At 36.3% G+C, this 22150-nt stretch overlaps 1 protein-coding gene across 1 annotated transcript in view; it reads left to right on the top strand.

The window, feature by feature from the left end:
* Nucleotides 1-22150, top strand: part of CCDC18 (coiled-coil domain containing 18) — a 100925-nt gene that overhangs the window by 17855 nt on the left and 60920 nt on the right. The window contains 11 exon segments of the mRNA XM_017881618.1: nt 5796-5890; nt 9095-9147; nt 9362-9483; nt 11283-11574; nt 14678-14802; nt 16007-16046; nt 16048-16065; nt 16067-16187; nt 18654-18877; nt 20535-20645; nt 21340-21471. Of these exon segments, the coding sequence (XP_017737107.1) occupies nt 5796-5890; nt 9095-9147; nt 9362-9483; nt 11283-11574; nt 14678-14802; nt 16007-16046; nt 16048-16065; nt 16067-16187; nt 18654-18877; nt 20535-20645; nt 21340-21471 (1333 nt within the window).

Raw genomic sequence — 22150 nt, 5'->3', positions numbered from 1 at the left:
ATAAAGACTCTAAACTTCTATGTATCTAATAATTTAGTCCCAAAATACATAAGAAAAATAACACAATTTCAGGGAGGAAAGAACAAATCTGTAGTCATATGGGGAAAATTCTTTATACATTTATCAGGAATTGTTAAGTAACAAAAAATTAAGACTTGAAGTGTTGAATAAGACAATTAATATTCTTGATCTAATGGATGTGCATATGGAACCCTGTAGTCAACAGTTTGAAATTGACGTTCTTTGAAGCAGATGTAATCTGTTACCTCACTATGCCAGATAGCATGAATTTGAAAAAATTCCAAAAGATTGATGTAGTATGTATTATCTTCTCCAACCACAGTTCAGTTAAGTTAGAATGTAACTCCTTGAAATCCTGTATGTTTGGAAATGTAAAACCAGGCTTACTGGTGTTCATTGACTATTGAATAAATTAGAAAACTTTTAGAACTGAGTGATATAAAAAAAATTGTGCATCACTGCTTGTAGGCTGTACCTAAAGACACTCTTAGAGGGAAAAATTTAACCTTATATACATGTATTATATCATGACTGAAAATTAATGAACTAAAATAGCCAATTGCGTGGTCAGGAAAAGGAGGACATCAGAAGAAAGAATGAACACCAAAGAAAATAGAAGTAAGGAAATAATAAAGATAAGGATGAAATGGATGAATAGAAAACAATGAAACAATATAAAGGATTACCAAAACCTAAATGTGGTTATTTTCACAATGAACAAGAAAATGGGCATCAGACAAGATTAATAAAGCAGAAAAGGCACAAGTGTTGGGATTGACAAGGGACTCCTGAACTACACATTTAGCTATAAATTGGTAAGCCATAAGAAATATGTAAGAAATAAGACCAATAACTGAATCATTTTAAAGATGATACATTTGAAAACTTAGACTAAATAAATTTCTCAGCAAAATATACTTTAACAAAACTAACTTTAAAATAAATGGAAAACCTGAAAAAATATATATATATATATGTGTGTGTGTGTGCATCTATATATGTGTGTACATATATATGTGTGTGTCTGTATATATAGCTGTTAGGGATATCAAATCAGTAATTAAAAATCTGCCCACAAATAACTAAACTAGTCGAAACAATGACGACAAATGGAAACATCAGGCCCGCTATGGCCCACGATGGCTAAAATGGAAAAGACTCTCAAAAACAAGTTTTGGCAAGGATGTAGAATTGAAACTCTTCTGCATTTCTAATGGAAGTGTAAATTTGTAGAGCCACTTTGGAAAACTGTCAGTAGCTGCTAAAGGTAAACATAAGCCTGCCTTAGGATCCACCATTCATTTCAACAAAACTTAGTCCCTACGTTAAAAGACATGTACAAGAATGTTAAAGTAATTTTATTTGTAATTGCTAAATGTTCATCAACAGTGTAATCGAGAAATAAACTGTGGTATGTTCACATAATTAATTATACACATCAGTAAAAAAGAGCAGCTACAACTGTGTAACAACATGGGTTAATATCACACATACAGTGCTCAGTAGAAGAAGCCAGACACAATAGAACACTGTAATCCATAGCAAATCGAGGATAGGCAAAATTAACATATGTTGTTAAAAGTCCAAATGGTGCTTACCTTTTTGGGGTAAAGAATACTCACTGGGAAGGTACACTGGGGAGCTGGAAGTGTTCTCTATTTGATTGGGATAGTAGTTAAGTAAGTATACACATTATTAAAACATTCACTCAATTAGGATTTCTGTACTTTATTCAATAAAAAATTAAAATCAAATAAGAAAAACTATAAGAAAAAATCTACAGAAGATACGTATAGTCTTAATTTTTTTTTAAAGAGATATGGTATTGCTTTGTTACCCAGGCTGGAGTGCAATGCTGTGATCGTGGCTCACTGTAGCTCCCAACTCCTGGGCTCAAGCAATCCTCCCATCTCAGCCTCTCAGATAGTTAGGACTACAGGCTTGCCCCACTACACCTTACTAATTTTTTTTTTTTTTTTTTTGAGGCCGAGTGTCTCTCTGTCGCCCAGGCTGGAGTACAGTGGCACAATCTCGGCTCACTGCAAGCTCCGCCTCCCGAGTTCACGCCATTCTCCTGCCTCAGCCTCCCGAGTAGCTGGGACTACAGGCGCCCACCACCGCACCCGGCTAATTTTTTGTATTTTTAGTAGAGACAGGGTTTCACTGTGTTAGTCAGGATGGTCTCTATCTCCTGACCTCGTGATCTGCCCGTCTCGGCCTCCCAAAGTGCTGGGATTACAGGTGTGAGCCACTGCGCCCAGCCCACACTTGACTAATTTTTAAATTTTTTTTAGGCATGGGGTCTCACTGTGTTGCCCAGGTTGGTCTTGAGCTCCTGGACTCAAGCGATCCTCCTGCCTTGGCCTCCTAAAGTGCAAGTATTATAGGCATGAGCCACTGTGCCTGGCTTTAATGCATATTTTAGAATGTATTTGGGGTTTGTTTTAATCAGGTAGAGTAAGATACAGACACATGACTGACATGAAGGAAGAAATTTTTATACTTACAGATTTCTAGAAGCAGGAGGCACTCTATGCTGTTTTGGGATCCTTGGGGTGTTGCTTCACCAGCCAGAAACCTCTGTGGCCAGTGGCACCTTTGCCTGAGTTTTGCTCTGGCCTACTGGGCTCATTCTGCCCGCTCAGCCTGGCAGGCTGCACTTGGCTTGTGCTACCACCCTGGATCCCACACCTGTGAAGAGTGAGCTAGGTGCAGAATGGCAAGGGGTGTGTGAACAACTGTAGGCACTGGCCACTATGCATAGCCAGGCATGCCAGCTGTGGTGGTGTGAGCAGCTCCAGGCGCCAGCTCCCTGTGAGGCTGTGGCTGGACCAGGCATAGCATAAGCAGCTTCCATGGCTGACACCAGGGCACGTGGTGGTGCCGGAAGCTTGGAGACACCAAAAAGAGGCCTAAAGAGGGTGTCACAGCCCTGGCTCGGGAAGCTCATAGGTCTGGGCTCCCCGAAGGGCTGCAGCTCTTCTCTCCTTCTCTTGCCTTTTCTTCTTGTTGCCTGCAACGTGGTGAACAAGGGGTGTGTTTCAGCCATTTGTGTTACAGCATTTTTAGCCCCACCATTCAGTGGGTCCTGAGTTCTTGTCCTGTGTCTGGGAAGAATGAGGTACACAAACAAGTGGAGAGTAAGCAATACAAAGAGAAGCTTTGTTGAGCGACAGAACAGCTCAGAGGAGACCCGCAGTGGGTAGCTCCTCTGAATGGCTACCCCTACCTCATTCGCATTCTGGTACATGTAGACATAGTAAATGCAGCAGTACCCGATGTCGATTGCCACCTTCACAGCTTCAGTTACCTGGCCCAAGGGGAACTTGCAGGTGCCCAGCCCGAGGATGAGCATCTAGGCGCTGTTGTTGAGCATGAGGTAGCTGGCTGTGGCTGCTGCACTTTACGGACCCCCACCTGGAACTGTCTTATTTTATTTTATTTTTTTAGAGATAGGATCTTGCTGTGTCACCCAGGCTAGAAGGCAGCATTGCGATCATGGCTCATTGCAGCCTCAAACCCTTGCACTCAAGGTATCCTCCTGCTTCAGCCTCTAGAGTAGCTGGGACTACAGGTGTGCACCACCACTCCCAGTTAACTTTTTGTAGAGATGATCTCACTATGTTTACCAGACTGGTCTCTAACTTCTGGCTTCAAGCAATCCTCCTGGCTCAGCCTTCTAAAGTGTTTGGAATACAGGCATGAACCACCATACCCAGCACATAAAAATTTTAGAGATGTTAAAAATGTGAAACCATGGTAAGACTATAGGTGGTTATTAAAGAAAACAAAAAAACAAAAAAACAAAAAAACAGAAGCGAAAACAGGCTGGGCACAGTGACTCACTCCAGTAATGCAAGCACTCGAGGGGGCCAAAGTGGGAGTATTACTTGAAGCCAGGAATTCAAGACCAGCCCGGGCAAAATAGCAAGACACCCATCTCCACACACACAACAAAAAGTGAAAACAGTGTGCCTCTCACAATAGATGAACTGTGATATATACTATTTGTGGGTGTAGGTTAACATGAATGTACAAAATAAAAAACACCCAAATCAGGATAGGGTGCCTCTCAGAATAAATGAACTGTGATATATACTATTTGTAGGTGTAGGTTAACATGAGTGTACAAAATAAAAAACACCCAAATCAGGATAGGGTTACCTCTGTGGAATAAGTCAGGGGAATGGGATTTGGACAGGACACATAAGGACCTCAACTTTATTTGTAATGTTTTGTTTGTCTTCTGTAGCCTTTTCAGACAAAGAGTGAAGATTTATTAAAACATGATTGGAAGTACATGGTAATATTTATCCACACTTTTGTGTGTGGCTGAAATATGTCATTAATTTTTACAAATTGGAAGTGAGGAAGAGTAGATAAGTGTAAAGTGGATAAGTCTGGCTTGAAAAGAAGGATGAGGCTGGGCGCGGTGGCTCAAGCCTATAATCCCAGCACTTTGGGAGGATCACGAGGTCAGGAGATCGAGACCATCCTGGCTAACACAGTGAAACCCCGTCTCTACTAAAAAAAATACAAAAAACTAGCCAGGCGAGGTGGCGGGCGCCTGTAGTCCCAGCTACTCGGGAGGCTGAGGCAGGAGAATGGCGTGAACCTGGGAGGCGGAGCTTGCAGTGAGCCCAGATCGCGCCACTGCACTCCAGCCTGGGCCACAGAGCGAGACTCCGTCTCAGAAAAAAAAAAAAAAAGAAAGAAAGAAAGAAAAGAAGGATGATAGAGGAAGGCACAATATGTGGGAAGGTTTTTGTTTGTTTAAGTGAGAAATACAGGTATCCTTTGCTCTGAACAGTACCTGTGCACACTCAGGAATTTATTATATTCCTATAGATTTTCAGAGAAATCCTTGGTTGTCCTTACTTTCCTTTATCTGAAACTTTGGAGTCAAATAGACATACTTAACCACATAGATTCAGGAAGTTAGGAATACTTTTACTTGAACTTTTTATACTTGTGGCAAAATAACCAACAGAGGGAATGAAAATACAGAAGCTAGAGTGCATTTCTGAAGGGTTAAGAGTTAAGATCCAGACTATAAATAGAGTAATTCACCCTGGATAAGAGGAGGGTCACTAACCTCACTTACATTAGAAAGAATATGATGGGAATAGGTTTAAATATTAAAATATTTTTAGGCGTCAGTGTGATATTGACCAAGTATTCTCAATGTATTGTGCCCCAAATTTTCATTTCATTACAAGAAGCGTAAGGAACTAAGAGATGAGGCAACAAGGTTGGGCTTAAACAGTGCTTGGTGGTGGTTGTGTTTTTTGTTGTCTAGATTTTATATCTGTTATCAATAGAAGTTAACATTTTTTTAAATACCTGTTTGAAATTTATTTGACCTTTGCAAAGGTCACAGAATTTACTGAGTATATTTAATATTCTAGACAATAGACTGATTCTGTAATTCCTAACCTTTGAAAATTTATCATCCAGCCTCAGGCTATTTCCCTAATCTGTCTTTTCTAGATAGGGGAAAAAAATTGCCAACACGTAAGAATTTATATATATTTCAACATTTATGTTTATAATTGTTTTGTGTTATATTTTATTTTTCATATTGATAGAGTGAGAAAGTTTTTGTAGTATGATCTACATTCTTCGTTTTATACTTTAAGCCTAATACTTCTTTTTAGTACAGAGAAATTTGTTTCTCTGCAGTTATTCCTTATAATTAAAGATTACTTTGGAACTTAACTATTCAAATGCAGAGCATTCTTCACTTTTATTCATTATCTCTTTTTAAATTTTAGAGCTGAGCGACAAAGGAATGAAGCACTATATAATGCTGAAGAGCTGAGTAACGCTTTCCAACAATATAAAAGAAAGTGGCTGAAAACTGGAAAAGGTAAGAGGCAGTTGTGCAAATTCAGTGTTTTGTATTACTGTCTATATTCCAACAATAAAGGTAGGAATAATTAAAATATGTTTATGGTTGAGACAGAGAGTAATTTTTATGATCTTATAAAATCATTTAAATAAACAATTTGTAAATGTTAGTTAAGGATGATGTTTACCAACCCTTTTATTATCAGCAGAAACTTTTTTATCCAAAGAGGGAAAAGAGTAGAGAGAGGAGAAGGAACAAAATATAGAGAAGGATGGAATATGTGAACAGAGATTGGAGCTAGAGAAGTAGAAGAAAGAAATTCATTTTTATCACTTCAGTGAAAATGAAGACAGATTATGTAGCCTTCAACTGGTCTCTCTGAGTCTGCTACTCTGAGAGGGGCTGGCTTCTGCCTCTCAGAAGGAAGGTTCCTTGAACTGATTTGATATAGAAATATAGTGAGTTTATTACATTCATTTATTATATTCATTTAGTATCTTTAAGTAATATCACATGGTAATGAAATGTGTGTGGAGGAACACTACAGTTGGATATTCAGATAATGAGCTCAAAAGAGAGGTCTGGTAAAGAGATACTAATATGGGAGCTTCCATCTTGAGATAACAGTGAAAGCAGAGGAAGTTTATGATTCTATTCAAACAAAGGTAGAAAGGCAGAGGAAGGAATGTTTAGGTAGAACGGTAGAATGAGAAGATGGGTATTCATTTATTAAACAATTATGAAATTCCTTTTACATGCCAGGTACTGTGCTAGTCTCTGGGAAATTCGGTGATACATAACACATGATACCTACCCTAAAGAGCTCACTGTCTAGTAAGATTGACAAGTATATAAACAAATAATTTCAGTATTTTGGAATAGGAAGTATAATATAGAAATAAGAGGTAGATGTAGTAGGGTAGGATGAAGGTGGCGGTGGTTAATAAACTCTGGTGGGCCCAAAGAAGGCTTCACAGAGTAGGCAATGCTTGAGCTGCTAGGCTATTTCAAATATTGTGGTATATCATTGAATAGTGTTAAGCAGGGAAAATGATTCAAAATCTATGTTCTAGGAAGCTCACTCTGATGTCATGTGAAGATGCATTTGAGAGGTGAGAGACAAGTCAAGGAGACTTTAAAAGACAAGGCAAGAGACATTGAAGAGGAAGGAGCTGAGTAGATAGCTATGAGGGATGTTAAAGTTGGGGAATCAGTGGGATCTAGTGACCACTTGAATGCGTTAGAAGCTGGCAGTATGAGAAACAAGAATATAGGATATTTTTAGGTTGCTGATTTGAGTGACTGCTGGATGACTGCATCATGAATCAAAATAGACAATTTAGGAAAAAAAGTTAATGAGTTCTATTTTGGAAATGTCTGTAGAATAACCAGTTATAGGTTTCTAGTAGGCTTTTGTATCTATAGGTCTGGATTTCGATATAGAAATCTACTAGGGCTGTAGTTTTGAGAATTGACAGTACTGAATTAAAGTGGTAGAAGCCTTGGACATTGACAGAGTTCATATAGAATGAGAACAAGAGGGAAGATACCCTGGGAGATAAAGAACAGGTAGATTACCTTTTGAAAGGTATCGATAAGTTATTTTAAAAAATTAGAGAATCAGGAAAGTATAATACAAAAAGCCAAGGCGATAGAACATTTTAAAAAGAAGATGGTGATCTTCAGTGCCAGATGTTGCAAACTGGTCAAGAAGAATGAGGACTGAACCAGGTGTGGTGGCTTACACCTGTAATTCCAGCTACTCAGGAGGCTGAGGTAGAAGGATTGCTTGAACTCAGGAGTTAGAGGCTGCATTAAGCCATGATAATGTCACTGCACTCAGGCCTGAGTGAAAGAGCAAGACCCTGTCTGTAAAAAATCAGAAAAAAATTTTAGAAAGGTGAGGAACGAGACAGAGCTCTTGGTTTTTATAATCAGGGAGTCATTGGATACTTTGTAGAGAGCAGCTTATTAAAATAGAAGGCACAACCTCTGAAATGGGAGAGATGGAAAGGGAGAGAGTAGAGGTAGCTAACAGACAATTCTTTACATACGATAGGTGAAGAGGAAGTAAGTGTGTGTGGCGGGTTGGGAAAGTCAGCGAATGGAAGGGAAGAAAGAAGCTAAGTTAAGGTGAAGAAGCTGTGGTAAAGCACCTAAGGGTACCCTGAACATATTAGTAGGGGGAGATTGAAGATGTTAGAATTATAAGGAATAAAAGATGGCACAAGGGTCTGAACGATATGCAAGGTGATAGTCCAAGAGCAGAAGTGAGATTCTTTTTTTTTAATGAAATAGGACATTTCTTTTCTTTGTGGATAAAAAGAGAGAAAAGTTTTATGTGGAAGGAAATAGAAGGATTTTGAATTAAATGTCTTTGGTCCCATAAGTTAAGATGTTGCTTAAGAAATTTTCATAGCGTAAGGAGGATAGGAGGGATTTTGGAAACTTGGGGTGAGTATTTCTCATAATATAGTTGCAATAAGGAAAGTCAAGAAATTCACTAAACTTTTGAGAGAATATATAGAAAGAAAAGAGCAGTCAGGAATTATGAGTTAATAAAAGGAAGCAAAGAAAACAAGAGTGGCCAGAGTCAAGTGTAATATTGTCATGACAGCTACATGATAAAATATTTCAGGGGAGAAGTTACCAACAATATTAAATACTGAGATCCAGGAGAAAGTCTGCAGTTGATTACAAAGTGGTCATTCCTTTGCAGTAAAACTGTGAATATCACTTGGCAGTGTAAAATATTAAGGTCTCACTAGATATTGAAATCTTAAATGTGAATTAGTTAATAAGAAGGCTGTTTTGAGAGTCTTGGAGAGGGTGCTTGTGGGAATGAAATATCTTAGAAGGGATTTTTAATAAGGTGATCAGTAAGGGGAGGTAGAAGACCTAGTAGGAGGAATATTCTTGGGGAGAAGAAGGACTTTATGGAGAAAAGAGAAGAATGTAAGAGACAGGTTTTTTTTTTACACTTAGGATTATCATTTGCAAACAATGCTCAGCAAACCCCTATAGTTAGGTGGATATAACAGGGTAACAAAGGAATTGGGGCAGATATACCCAATCTTCTCCTCTCAACACTGTATCCTGGGTGCTTTTATCTGTTCTAAATTTTGGGCTGTAGTTTCATTGGTAAATTTTGTGGTTAAAATTTCAAAAACAACTTCTCTGGAACATTTGCACTAAAATTAACCTTTAGTAACTCGTACACAGCAGCTCTAGATGAATTTTTGCTTTCAGTTGATGCAGTTGCCTATCTGTTACAGGTTTTCTGGACATGTAGTATCATCCTTTTCTCTGTCTTTTGTTACTGCCCAGGAACTTCACTTTGGTACTTTTCACTATGAGGCTGGGGACTTAAATGTATGAAATTCTTAGTCTACATTCCTGCTTATTTCTGAAATCACTACTTACATTTTTAGCTTGAAACACCTAAAACTTACAACCACATTAGTATGTCCACTTAAATTATTGTTTTAGGTTCAAGCTGAAGAAGAAATATTAGAGAGAAATCTAATTAACTGTGAAAAAGAAAATAAAAGGCTACAAGAAAAATGTGGTCTATATAAAAGTGAACTTGAAATTCTGAAAGAGAAATTAAGGTACAGTATTCTGTTGTAGAAAAAGGATTTTTGTGTGGAGATGGAAAAAACTGAAACATTTTAAAACAATATTTTATATGTTGTAATTATGGGCTTACATTATAGAGAAGGATAGGCTTCGTGACTGAAACTGTTTTCTAGCTATCGAGTTAGAATTAGAAATGAAGTAAAATGTGTTAATGCAAATATAATTGTAAATATGGAGAGGTACTGATCAACATATTTGCTTTGCATATATTTAGGGAAAATTAATAGACATAATGTCATTGATGTATGACCACATTAACTTGCTAGTAAAATGTGTATAATATCCGATGTTCTAATAAAAAGTGTTTTTCAAATCATAAAAAATTACCTAGTCCAAACTTCTCATTTTATATGTAAAGAAACAGAAGCCCCGAGAGTAGCCAGGATTTACTGAAGGTCTTTGAAAGATCAAAGTCTTCTGACTCCTATACTCTCTCTTAGTATATCTTGTTGTCCTCTTAAAACTAACACCCATCAGCTTTCAGAGGTTAATATTAATCAGTCTTTATCACTTCAAACTGTTAATTTTTTTTAAAAAAAAGGGGGAGCAGGAAGCAATCAGAATAACTGGTTTGTCTAATTTTGCCGTACTTTCCTTAAGGTAGTCTGTTTAGTATTTTTGCCAAGGAGGAGGGAGTAAAGATGCTTTTTACTAGAGTATTTTCTAGAATTGATTATCGATTGCAAGATCTACTTTTAAGAAAGAAAATGCTGCCGATTACACTATGATGCAATCCTTCATTACTTAAAATGTTTATACTTCAATGAAAGAATTCTTGTATATCCTAATTACAATATGATTTCTTAAGTCATGTTATTTTTTATATTTTTCAAGAAAAATGTTATTTTCATATTTCAAATATAAGTGAAATCAATTGGTTAAGATATTTTTAAAACTTCACATTTGGAGTCTGACCCTTCTAAAATGTCTAAGTTTTTCAACACAGTATCTCCCAGTGTGCCATTAAGAGTTGCTGATGCAGTATTTTTTAAAAGAATCCTTGTAAGGGCCAGGCGCCGTGGCTCTCTCCTGTAATCCCAGCCCTTTGGGAGGCTGAGGCGGGCAGATCACGAGATCAGGAGATCGAGACCATCCTGGCTAACACAGTAAAACCCCATCTCTACTGAAAAAAATAAAATTAGCTGGGCGTGGTGGCAGGCACCTGTAGTCCCAACTACTCGGGAGGCTGAGGCAGGAGAATGGCATGAACCTGGGAGGCGGAGCTTGCAGTGAGCCAAGATCACGCCACTGCACTCCAGCCTGGGCAACAGAGTGAGACTCCATCTCAAAAAAAAAAAAATTCTTGTAAGAAGAGAAAGTCATTGATGCTGGGCTCTTAAGCTGATTGTACAATTATGTAGAGCCAGTTTACTTTTTCTCCTGTTTTAGGAATCCAAAACTTTGTTGATAATGTGAAATGCTATGTCAGGGATTTTGGAGTTAGATTTCCTGTCTTATATAATTAAACAGGGAGCAGAAATGCTTTCAAGATAGTAGGGCTGTCCTTCACTGCCGTTTACTGTGAGACACTTGGAAAGTTATTTAACCTTTTTGTGCCTCAGTTACCTCATCTGTAAATAAGAAGTAATAATAGTGCTAACCACATAAAGTTGTGAGTGCCTGGCATGCAGAAAGTAGGTACTTAGTAAATGTGAGCAGGTATTATTTTAGAATTAAGCTTCAAAAAATTTTAAAAGTGAGATTAAATCAATATGATTGAAAATGAATGCATATATAGTTTATTTTCATTTTTATTCTCTTTTCTTCATAGGCAGTTAAAAGAAGAAAATAACAATGGAAAAGAAAAACTAAGGATCATGGCAGTGAAAAATTCAGAAGTCATGGCACAACTAACTGAATCTAGACAAAGTATTTTGAAGCTAGAGAGTGAGTTAGAGAACAAAGACGAAATACTTAGAGACAAATTTTCTTTAATGAATGAAAACCGAGAATTAAAGGTCCGTGTTGCAGCACAGAATGAGCGACTAGATTTATGTCAACAAGAAATTGAAAGTTCAAGGGTAGAACTAAGAAGTATGGAAAAGATTATATCCCAGTTGCCAGTAAGTATGTGTGATTATGTAATGGAAAAGAAGAATTTTACTAAAGTGTTTTAGAAAAGACTATCATTTTGTGGTTGTTTTATTAGCTTCTAATTTTTTTCTTTCCTCTTTAGTCTTGAATTTCTCTTCTATCTAATCTCTTTTTTTTTTTCCTGCACTTAACCATTGTACACTTTTTCCCAGTTTCTCAGATGCCATATATTAGAATGGCACAGAATTTTTTTTAAACAGCTTTATTGAAGTATCATTTACATACCTTAAAATTTGCCTATTTTAAGTGTACTAATCTCTGATTTTTAGTAAATTTTCAAGTTTTGTAACAATCACCACAATCCAGCTTTGAAACATGTCTATCATCCCCAAAAGGTATTTTGGACCCATTTATAATTAGGCCCTGTACTCACTTCTACCCATAGGAAGACGCTAATAGTTTTTGCATCTATAGATGTCTTTTCTGGACATTTCACATAAATGAACTCATATAATATGTGCTCTTTTGCGTTCTTAATGTTTTTGAGAGTCATTCATGTTGTGATATCAGTATTTCATTTCTTTTTATTGCTAAATAGTATTTCATTATGTAGATACGTTACATTTGATTTATCCATTCACTGGTTGATGGACATTTGGATTGTTTCCACTTTGGGATATTATGAATAATGCTTCTATGAACATTTGCATACAAGTCTTTGGACATGTTTTCATTTCTCTTCGGTAAATACCTAGGAGTAGAATTGTTGGGTCCTATGGTGAATTTATTCCAAACTGTTTTCCAAAATGTCTACACTATTTTACATTCTCACCAGCAATGTATGAGGGTTCCTGTTTCTTTACTTCCTTGCCAACACTTGTTCTTGTCTTTTTTATTATTACCATCTTAGTGGATGTGAAGTGGTATCACATTGTGGTTTTAATTTACATTTCTTTTTTTTTTTTAAGACAGACTCTTACTCTGTTGCCCAGGCTGGAATGCAGTGGCATGATCTCAGCTTACTGCAACCTCTGGTTCCCAGGTTCAGGCAATTCTCCTGCCTCAGCCTCCCGAGTAGCCAGGACTACAGGCACATGGGACGGGGTTTCACCACATTGGTCAAGCTGGTCTCGAATGCGCCCACCTCGGCCTGACCTCATGATCCGCCCACCTCAGCGTCCCGAAGTGCTGGGATTACAGGCGTGAGTCACCATGCCTGGCCCTAATTTACATTTTTTTAACAGCTCATGATGAGCAACTTTTCATGTACTTATTAGAATGGCATAGAACTTTAATTTTTTTTTTTGTTTGAGACGGCGTCTCGCTCTGTCGCCAGGCTGGAGTGCAGTGGTGAAATCTCGGCTCACCGCAACCTCCGCCTCCTGGGTTCAAGCTATTCTTCTGCCTCAGCCTCCCTAGTAGCTGGAATTACAGGCATGTGCCACCACGCCCAGCTAATTTTGTATTTTTAGTTGAGACAGGGTTTCTGCACATTGGTCAGGCTGGTCTTGAACTCCTGACCTCAGATGATCTGCCTGCCTCGGCCTCCCAAAGTGCTGGGACTACAGGCTTGAGCCACCATGCCTGGCCTAAAATGTTTTTATAATAATGGTCTACCACCTTTTCTCTTTGAGTTATATTTGTGGCCATATATATAAGTGAGATTAAGAAGAAGGTAAGTAAACATATTCAGGAATTTGTAATCAATAAGTGTAAAATGAAGGAAAGATCAGGGGAAACTATAGGTAAATATATTATGGTTGGTTTCACATATGAATGCATAGTAGACTAGACGGTAGACTTACCGATGTTAAACTATTATGAACTGTGGAATTATGAACCAAAAAAATCTTAGCAACTGTCTGATTCAATATCATTTTATTGGTAAAGAAACCTAGACCCAAGGAAGTAAATAAATTGCTCAACTGGTAAGTAGTAGAATTTAAACCAGAACATAAAATCTTAGCTCCTCTGTTGTATCTGCTTTCCCCAGATGCTATTTGCTTAGATTTTTAATATACTATTTGCTTTTGAAATTAGAAAGTAATCATATACAGATAACAATTTTAAATTGCATTCTCATTTGTGTATCAAGAATTATTTCATATATGGTCAGGCACAGTGGTTCATGCTTGTAATCCCAGCATTTTGGCAGGCCAAGGTAAGAGGAACTCTTGAAGCAAGAGTTCAAGACCAGCCTGGGCAATATAGCAAGACCCTGTCTCTACAAAAATACAAAAGTTAGCTGGGCATGGTGGTGCATGCCTGTGGTCCCAGCTACTCGAGAAGCTGACGTAGGAGGATTGCTTGAGACCAGGAGTTCAAGGCTGCAGTGAGTTCTATGATCATAAGCTCCAGTCGGGGTGACAGAGTGAGACCCTGTCTCTAAAAACAGAATCATTTGAGATATGATTCCGAATGTGGTAATGTATGCTTGATCATTTGTTTCTTGTAGTGCTAAGAATGATACGATTAGGAAATGTGATTTTTTTTCCCCCACTTCTAGGAGGTGTGATTTGGTTATAGTTTGAAGGTAGAAGTCATTAAGTGCTTACCTTGCTCCTTTATAACTGTCTTTTAAAATTCTGTATTATCCAAACCAACAGAAAGGTGCATATGCTAGTGTAGCACCATATTTGTAAAATTTGGTACATGTATTGTCTTATTAGCTCTATATTTTTTAGAATAAAATTTTATAGGTAAAGCTTCTTTATGTATCTTGTCAGATCCCGGTTCTCTTCCTCTCTCCTCAGAAATGGCAATTATTCTGAAATTCATGTGTATCCTTCTCATCCATGTTTTAAATACTGTCACATATAGATGCATCTAGAAATATATATATGTTGCTTAGTGTTTTTATGAAAATACTGTTTGCCACTATAATTTGTTTTTCACTCAATATTGTTATGAGATGTATCCATACTGATTTATGTGACTCAGGTTTATTTCTTTTAACTATTGTAGTTTTCCAATTATCTTAATATTTCTTAATATATTTATATATTCTCCTATTGATGGACATTAAGTTGTTTCCATCAAATTCATACAGTTTTTAAAATTTTAAGTTCTGAATAAAAAAGCAACTGCATCCCATGTACGTAAGTTTACATGTGTTTGTTTTGAAACTTGCAGTTAAAAAGAGAATTATTTGGCTTTAAATCGTCTCTTTCTAAATACCAGATGAGTAGCTTCTCAAACAAGGAAGACCGTTGCATTGGCTGCTGTGAGGCAAATAAATTGGTGATTTCGGAATTGAGGTACAATTTTCAGAATCTTCAGTTATAGCAAATAGAATGTTTTTTACTGGTAATTAAGACCCTTAATTGGCTGGGCGTGGTGGCTCATGCCTGTAATACCAATACTTTGGGAGGCCAAGGTGGGTGGATCACAAGGTCAGGAGTTCGAGACCAGCCTGACCAACATGGTGAAACCTCATCTCTACTAAAAATACAAAAATTAGCCAGGCGTGGTGGTGGCACGCGCCTGTAATCCCCGCTACTTGGGAGGCTGAGGCAGGAGAATCACTTGAACCTGGGAGGCAGAGGTTGCAGTGAGCTGAGATAGTGCCACTGCACTCCAGCCTGAGCAACAGAGTGAGACTCCATCAAAAATAAAATAAAATAAAATAAAATAAAATAAAATAAAATAACGTTTAATTGAAGAATTTAAAAAATATACAGAAAAGCTCAGAGAATATTGCAACAGGTATATGTGATTCCACAACTAAGAATTGAATCTTCTTAACCAGGATTGATTCTCCTTAAAATTTGTGGTATTTGTTTTAAATAGGTTTCTCTAAATAAAAAATAAAGCATTACAGGATGAATAATGCCCTTTGCTCCTTATGACTAGTCCCATTTTTCCCCTAAGTATCCACCATCATGAATTGGATATATATTTCTGTATTCATTTTTGTATGTTTACACACGTGTACACAAATATAAATATACTGTATACTGTGTGCAATTTTGCTTTTCACTCAACAGTATTTTAAAATTCATTCATATTGAGATAGAGTAGATTAACAAATGGATTTGTGTGGTTAGTTACTTTGAATCACTGTGTAGGATTCTGTCCTATAACAGTGTCATAATTTATTTGTTCCTTTATAGGTATCTTGTTTCTATTTTCTGTTACAAACAGTGCTGCAAAGGACATCCTTATACATGTTTTCTTATACATATATATGAGAGTTTCTGTGGTATATATTCCTAAAAGTGAAATTGCTGGGTCATAGAGTGTGTATGTTTTCAATTTTACTAGATACCATCAAGTTTGTAAAGTGACTGAACCAATTTATAATCCTACAATGGTCTATACGAGTTTTCATATCCTGCCTAAAGAGTTGACTAATATCAGAATTCTAATTTTTTTATCAACTTGAAAGGTGAAAATAGTACAGTAGGAGATATTTTTATAGAATCTTTCTAATATTTTTTCACTTCTTTTCTTTTGTGCCAGAATTAAGCTTGCAATAAAAGAGGCAGAAATTCAAAAGCTCTCATGCGAACCTGACTGCCAAATCAGTTATCTCAGAGTCCCTTATTACCTTGTAATGACCAAAAAAGCCAAGAAAAGCAGCCAAATTAAGTAGATTTAGAAACCAGAACCCTTGCTGTAAAGCTAGGTGGTCATCAAGTGGGTAAGTATATTGAGTTGTTTTAATAAATTATATTTAGAGTTTTGGATGATAGTTTTTTTTAAAAAAAAACTTTTATTTAAATTTTTTTTTTTTTAATTTAACTTAAGTTCAGGGATACATGTGCAGATTTGTTACATAGGTAAGCTTGTGTCATGGAGGTTTGTTTTACAGATTATTTCATCACCCAGGTATTAAGCCTAGTATCCCTTAATTATTTTTCCTGATCCACTCCCTCCTTCCACCCTCCACCCTCTGATAGACCCCAGTGTGTGTTGTTCCCCTCTATGTGTCCATGTGTTTGTTCTCAGATGATAGTTCGTAAAGAACATATTTATCAACTGTTTGGTTTCTATTATCAAACATACTTGATAATCTATTACTAGTTATGGTCTGATAAGACAGCAAAAGTTATTTCAAAATTATTAGACTTTGTATCATTCTTTAGTGAAGTAAAATTGATACCCAGTAAGACATTGGTCCCCAACCTTTTTGGCACCAGGGACTGGTTTTATGGAAGACATTTTTTCCATGGACCAGGGGCAGGGGCAGGGGTGGTTTCAGGATGATTCAAATGCATGACTTTTATTGTGTACTTTATTTATATTATTATTACATTGATGATGAAATAATCATACAACTCATTGTAATGTAGAATCAGTGGGAGCCCTGACCTTGTTTTCCTGCAACTAGAAGGTTCCATCTGGGGGTCATGGGAGACAGTGACAGATCATCAGGCATTAGATTCTCATAAGGAGTGAGCAATCTAGATCCTGTGCATGTGCAGTTCATAACAGGGTTTGTGTTCCTATGGGAATCTAATGCCACAGCTAATCTGACAGGAGGTAGAGCTCAAGCAATAATGCGAGTGATTGGGAGTGGGAGTCATTCGCCTGCCACTCACCTCCTACTATGTGGCCCGGTTCCTAACAGGCCATGGACTGGTACCAGTCTGTGGCCCAGGGGTTGGGGACCCCTGCAATTAAGATGTACCCATTTTAATATACAGTTTGATACGTTTTGTCAGGTGTTTGTGTTTTAATGTTTAACTCTTGTTACCATCACCACAGTCAAGACATAAGACATCTCCATCAGGATCCCTTGTACTTTTTGCCAGTTAACTTTTAAGCTTAATTTTCTCTTCTTCTTTTTTTTTTAAAAAAACCCACAAAACTTTTCTTTAAGTTTAGATTATTGATTTTAGACCTCTTTTCCTTTCTCATCTAAGTATTTAAGGATAGAAACTTCCCTTTAAGCAGTGCTTTGGCTGTATTCCACTACTTTTTTAAATGTGTTGTATTTTCATTTTCATTCAGTTCAAAATAGTTATCTCTTGTGATTTCCTCTTTGACTCACAGGCTGTGTGTGTTTTATTTCCAAATATTTGGAGGTTTTTCCAGATATTTTTGTGTCATTCATGATGACCAGAGAACATACCCTATAGGACTTCATTTATAAGAGTGTTTTGAGACTTGGTTTATTGGCCAGCGTATGATCTATCTTGGTGAATCTTCCAAGTTGGGAATACTAGTAATTAGAAGTGGTAATAAATATAATATAGATTCTCTTACATCAAGAACAGAGCCAATAAAAGGTAGATAGCCTAGAAAGTGAAATATAATGGGTGTAGAGAATTTATGAGAAATGGCTACTTATGCAAACCTTGAAGGCAAAGTGTATCTTTTCTTGTTTTCATATCTGTGTGTGTTCTCATGTAATCATCTACATTATGCTTTTTAAAAGCTTTCCTGAAGGCTTACTTACTGTGGAGTGGGAGATGTGTATGCTTATAGTGGAGAAGGGACATGTTGAAACAACTACCTCTTATAACCCTCAGTAATTTTTTTTTAGACAGGATCTTGCCATGTTGCCCAGGATGGTCTTGAATTCAAGTGGCATGCACCTCAGCCTGTTGAATAGCTCAGATAACAGGTGCATTCCACTGTGCCTGGTTACCCTCAGTAATTTTTTAAAAAGCATCACTGAATTCTCATTAGCTAGTTTGGAGAGAAAGACGATGGGGTCAGGAAGGATTCACTCTTTGGAGCTTTTGAACCTGCATCTATGTGCAGTACATAAAAATGTTCTTAATGATCTCAAAGTGTCCAAATAAATTTTATGATTACCTTCAGTTTAAGGAAAGGGGGCAACTTAAAACAAATTTTTTACAATGATTTCTACTAAAAAATGAAAGTTAAAAGGTGGAGAAGGATTCTTACATTTGTGGTACAAAGGAATAGTCTTAGCTACCTAGAAAAATGAGTGATTCAGAACTTTTTTCGTCTTTGTTATGTATTTAATTTAGAGAGCACATTACTTATTTCTTGATTTCCTTAATGAATGTCTCATTCTCTGTCCCTTTTAGTACTCTTTAGATCAGAAACTAAACTTTATGACTAAATCTTTCAACTAAGTAGGTTTTTATTCTTGAAGTCTTATTCAGAACAATTTTCCTTTTATGTTTATTAGCAGAAAGCATAAAAGATCAAAATCAGCATACTATGAACAAGCAATATGAAAAAGAGAGGCAAAGACTTGTTACTGGAATAGAAGAACTACGTACTAAGCTGATACAAATAGAAGCTGAAAATTCTGATTTGAGGGTTAACATGGCTCACAGAACTAGTCAGTTTCAGCTGATTCAAGAGGAGCTGCTAGAGAAAGCTTCAAACTCCAGCAAACTGGAAAGTGAAGTAAGTTTGGAATTAGCTTGGTATATATATTAATTTTGAACTAGAACAAAAGGTGTTATTTTAGGGTTTTATAAAATTATATGTTTATATCCAGATTTAAAGTTTTTAAAAAATGGTACCATATAAGTTACAAATTATTTTAAAATTACATTTGGAAACCTTTGTATTTTAACTTATGTTATTAAAAGTAGGAAAAACTCTGTAGTGGGTAAAAGGTCTCAAATTTGGTGGAAATAATATTGCATTGCAGCCTATTATTTCTTCCATAGTATAAGTTAATGTGGTTAATATACATTTATAAGTAAAGACTTTGGATTATGCTGTTGGAAGAAAAGGAGTGATAATAAAGGGTTTCAAATTTTAGCAAACCCCCAACCACCTAGGAAGCCTGTTTAATATGCATATTTCTGGGTCCTGTTCCTGCAATTTCTGATTCAGTATATATGGGCACAAGAGTCTGCTTTTTTCTTTTCTTTTTCTTTTTTTTTTTTTTTTTCTTAGAGATAGGATCTTGCTCTGTTGCCCAATCTGGAGTGCAGTGGTGAGATCATAGCTCACTGTAACTTTGAACTTCTGGGCTCAAGCCATTCTTCTGCCTCAATCTTCCAAGTAGTTGAGACTGCAGACATGTGTCACTATGTCCAGCTAATTTTTAAAATTTTTTGTGGAGACAGTCGCCATGTTGCCCAGGCTGGTCTTGAACTCCTAGTCTCAGGTGATCCCCACCTCAGTATCCCAAAATGCTGGGATTACAGGAGTGAGCCACCACACCTAGCCAGAGTCTATATTTTTATTTTTTGTGTATTTCTGCTGTTTAAAGAATCTGTATTTTTAAACAATTGCATGTAAACCTGAAACGACTACGCAAGGAATTCCATTCTGAAAAGGGGATAATGAGTGTTTTGTGAATATCTTGTCTTCGTTTTCACTAAGGACAGGATAAGGGTGCCTCATTAGGTAATTGTGGACCAGGACCACATGGGTGTATCTTATACTCTACCTTCAAACCAGAGGCTGTAGTCATCTATAGGTACACTTTTTAAATACCTGCTTTCTCAGCTTAAAGTCTGTAGCCAAGGCTGAGGAAAAGAACTATAAGATAGGAACTTATGTTAATAATGGAGATGGAGATTTAGACAGTTTATAATTATAGCTACCAGTTTACTTAGGAAATTGCCAAACACTGGGATTAATAAGTTTTTTAAATTACAAAAATAGCACAGTCTTGTTAATGTAAAAGAGGAAAAAGAAGAAAGTGAACCATTGATAATTCTACCACCAGAAATAACTGCGGATACCATTTTATTGTACTTATTTCAGTCTTTAACAGCTACTTAAAAATAGATTAGGGTATTGTCCTTTTTGGATATAGGGGTCTGAATTAAATGACTTATGTTTTACATGGATAGATAGAAGTGATCCTTTGTTTTCACTATTTGTTTTTCTTCTAAATTGTCACTTATTTTTTAAAATACTTATAATTATGTTGGTTAAAAAGTTATTCACTTTGCATCCTAAATGTTTTAGCTGTAAGTTTGCCCAATTTATCTAGACACAATGTATTTGAACTTTGAAAAGAGTAGCAGGTGTTTGATCTTAGGATGCAAAGTCATTACCTTTAAAAAATAATTTTACATTTATTTCAATGTGTTTTCAGATGACAAAGAAATGTTCTCAACTTTTAACTCTTGAGAAACAGCTGGAAGAAAAGATAGTTGCTTATTCCTCTATTGCTGCAAAAAATGCAGAACTAGAACAGGAGCTTATGGTAAAACTTATCTTTGTTGCTTCAGATTTACTGTGATTTTTAGGCACTTAATTTGTGACAGCACATTTGTTTTAGCATCATTATTATAAAATATATAGAAAAGTATAAGTTCTACTAAACTCTTCTGATCATTTCTTGTTTGCATTTTTAAGTTAATAGGCTTATATGGCAAGTTATCCAAGTTTTCTCATTTTATCCTAATGGTACTGAAGATAATGGTAGTTCTTTGATATGCTTCTTGATATTTAAAATAGTTTAAATCTTCTCATCTTGATAAAGTATTTTTAACCATTTTGTTAAAGTTTGAAGTATAAACTACTGTGGTTCTTTAAAGAATGGAGTATGACATATTTAATGCTTGACTAATGTACTTTTATGTAAAACTGCTTTTCAATTATACTTTTTTTTTTTTTTTTTTTGAGACAACGTCTCACTCTGTGGTTCAGGCTGCAGTGCAGTGGCACAATCATGGCTCACTATAGCCTTGGCCTCCCAGGCTTCCCCCTGAGCTTCCCCAGAAGCTATAACCACAGGCACATGCCACCACACCTACTTAGCTAATTTTTTGTATTTTTCATAGAGATGGGGTCTTGCCGTGTTGCCCAGGCTGGTCTTGAACTCCTGGGCTCAAGCAATTTGCCTGCCTTGGCCTCCCAAATCAATTATACTCTTTTAAAGTGTTTTGTGTTTCTAGGAAAAGAATGAAAAGATAAGGAGTCTAGAAACCAATATTAATACAGAGCATGAGAAAATTTGTTTAGCCTTTGAAAAAGCAAAGAAAATTCACTTGGAACAGCATAAAGAAATGGAAAAGCAGATTGAAAGAGTAAGTAATACATATTTAGAATATGAGTGCTGAAAGGAAACATTACTAGCCCCAGCATTTTTTATTTTGTAGATGAGGACACAAAGAGACACAAAAGTTAGTGGCAAGAGCTGTAATTAGAACTCCAATCTTTCTGAATAATTTTTCACTGCTTTAACAGAATATAGTATACCTTCTGTTTCAGCTGTAGTCATTATTTTTGACATTATTAAAGTAATTCTGTAGACTCCATTTCCCTAAAAATATCAGTTGCTTGAAGATTGATTGAGAGGAAAAAGCAGAATAATAGAAGCACTCTTGACCTTGGGTTAAAAGTAGAAAAGAAAATGTGAGACCAAAAATGTAAGATGCAGTAAAAAAAATAGATACGGTAGTCCCTGCTTATCCATGGGAGAGACATTCCAAGACCTTCAGTGGATGCCTGAAACCACAGATAGTACTGAACCCTTATAGTTTTTCCTATACATACATATCTATTATAAAGCTTAATTTATAAATTAGGCACAGTGAGAGATTAGCAACAATTCTAATAGCATCAAACTATTATAACAAAATACTGTCATAAAAGTTATATGAAAACTTGTTCTTATAGAAGTGTGTTCTCTCTCTTATGCCCTAGTGCCTCCTTTGCACTTTTTTTTTTTTTTTTTTTTTTTTTTTTTTTTTTTTTTTTTTTTTT

This window comes from Rhinopithecus bieti, unplaced genomic scaffold, assembly GCF_001698545.2.
Source record: "Rhinopithecus bieti isolate Rb0 unplaced genomic scaffold, ASM169854v2 scaffold_12721, whole genome shotgun sequence".
Taxonomy (NCBI): Eukaryota; Metazoa; Chordata; class Mammalia; order Primates; family Cercopithecidae; genus Rhinopithecus; species Rhinopithecus bieti.
The sequence above is the reverse complement of the archived record's forward strand: the minus strand, read 5'-3'. Positions and strand labels throughout refer to the sequence as shown.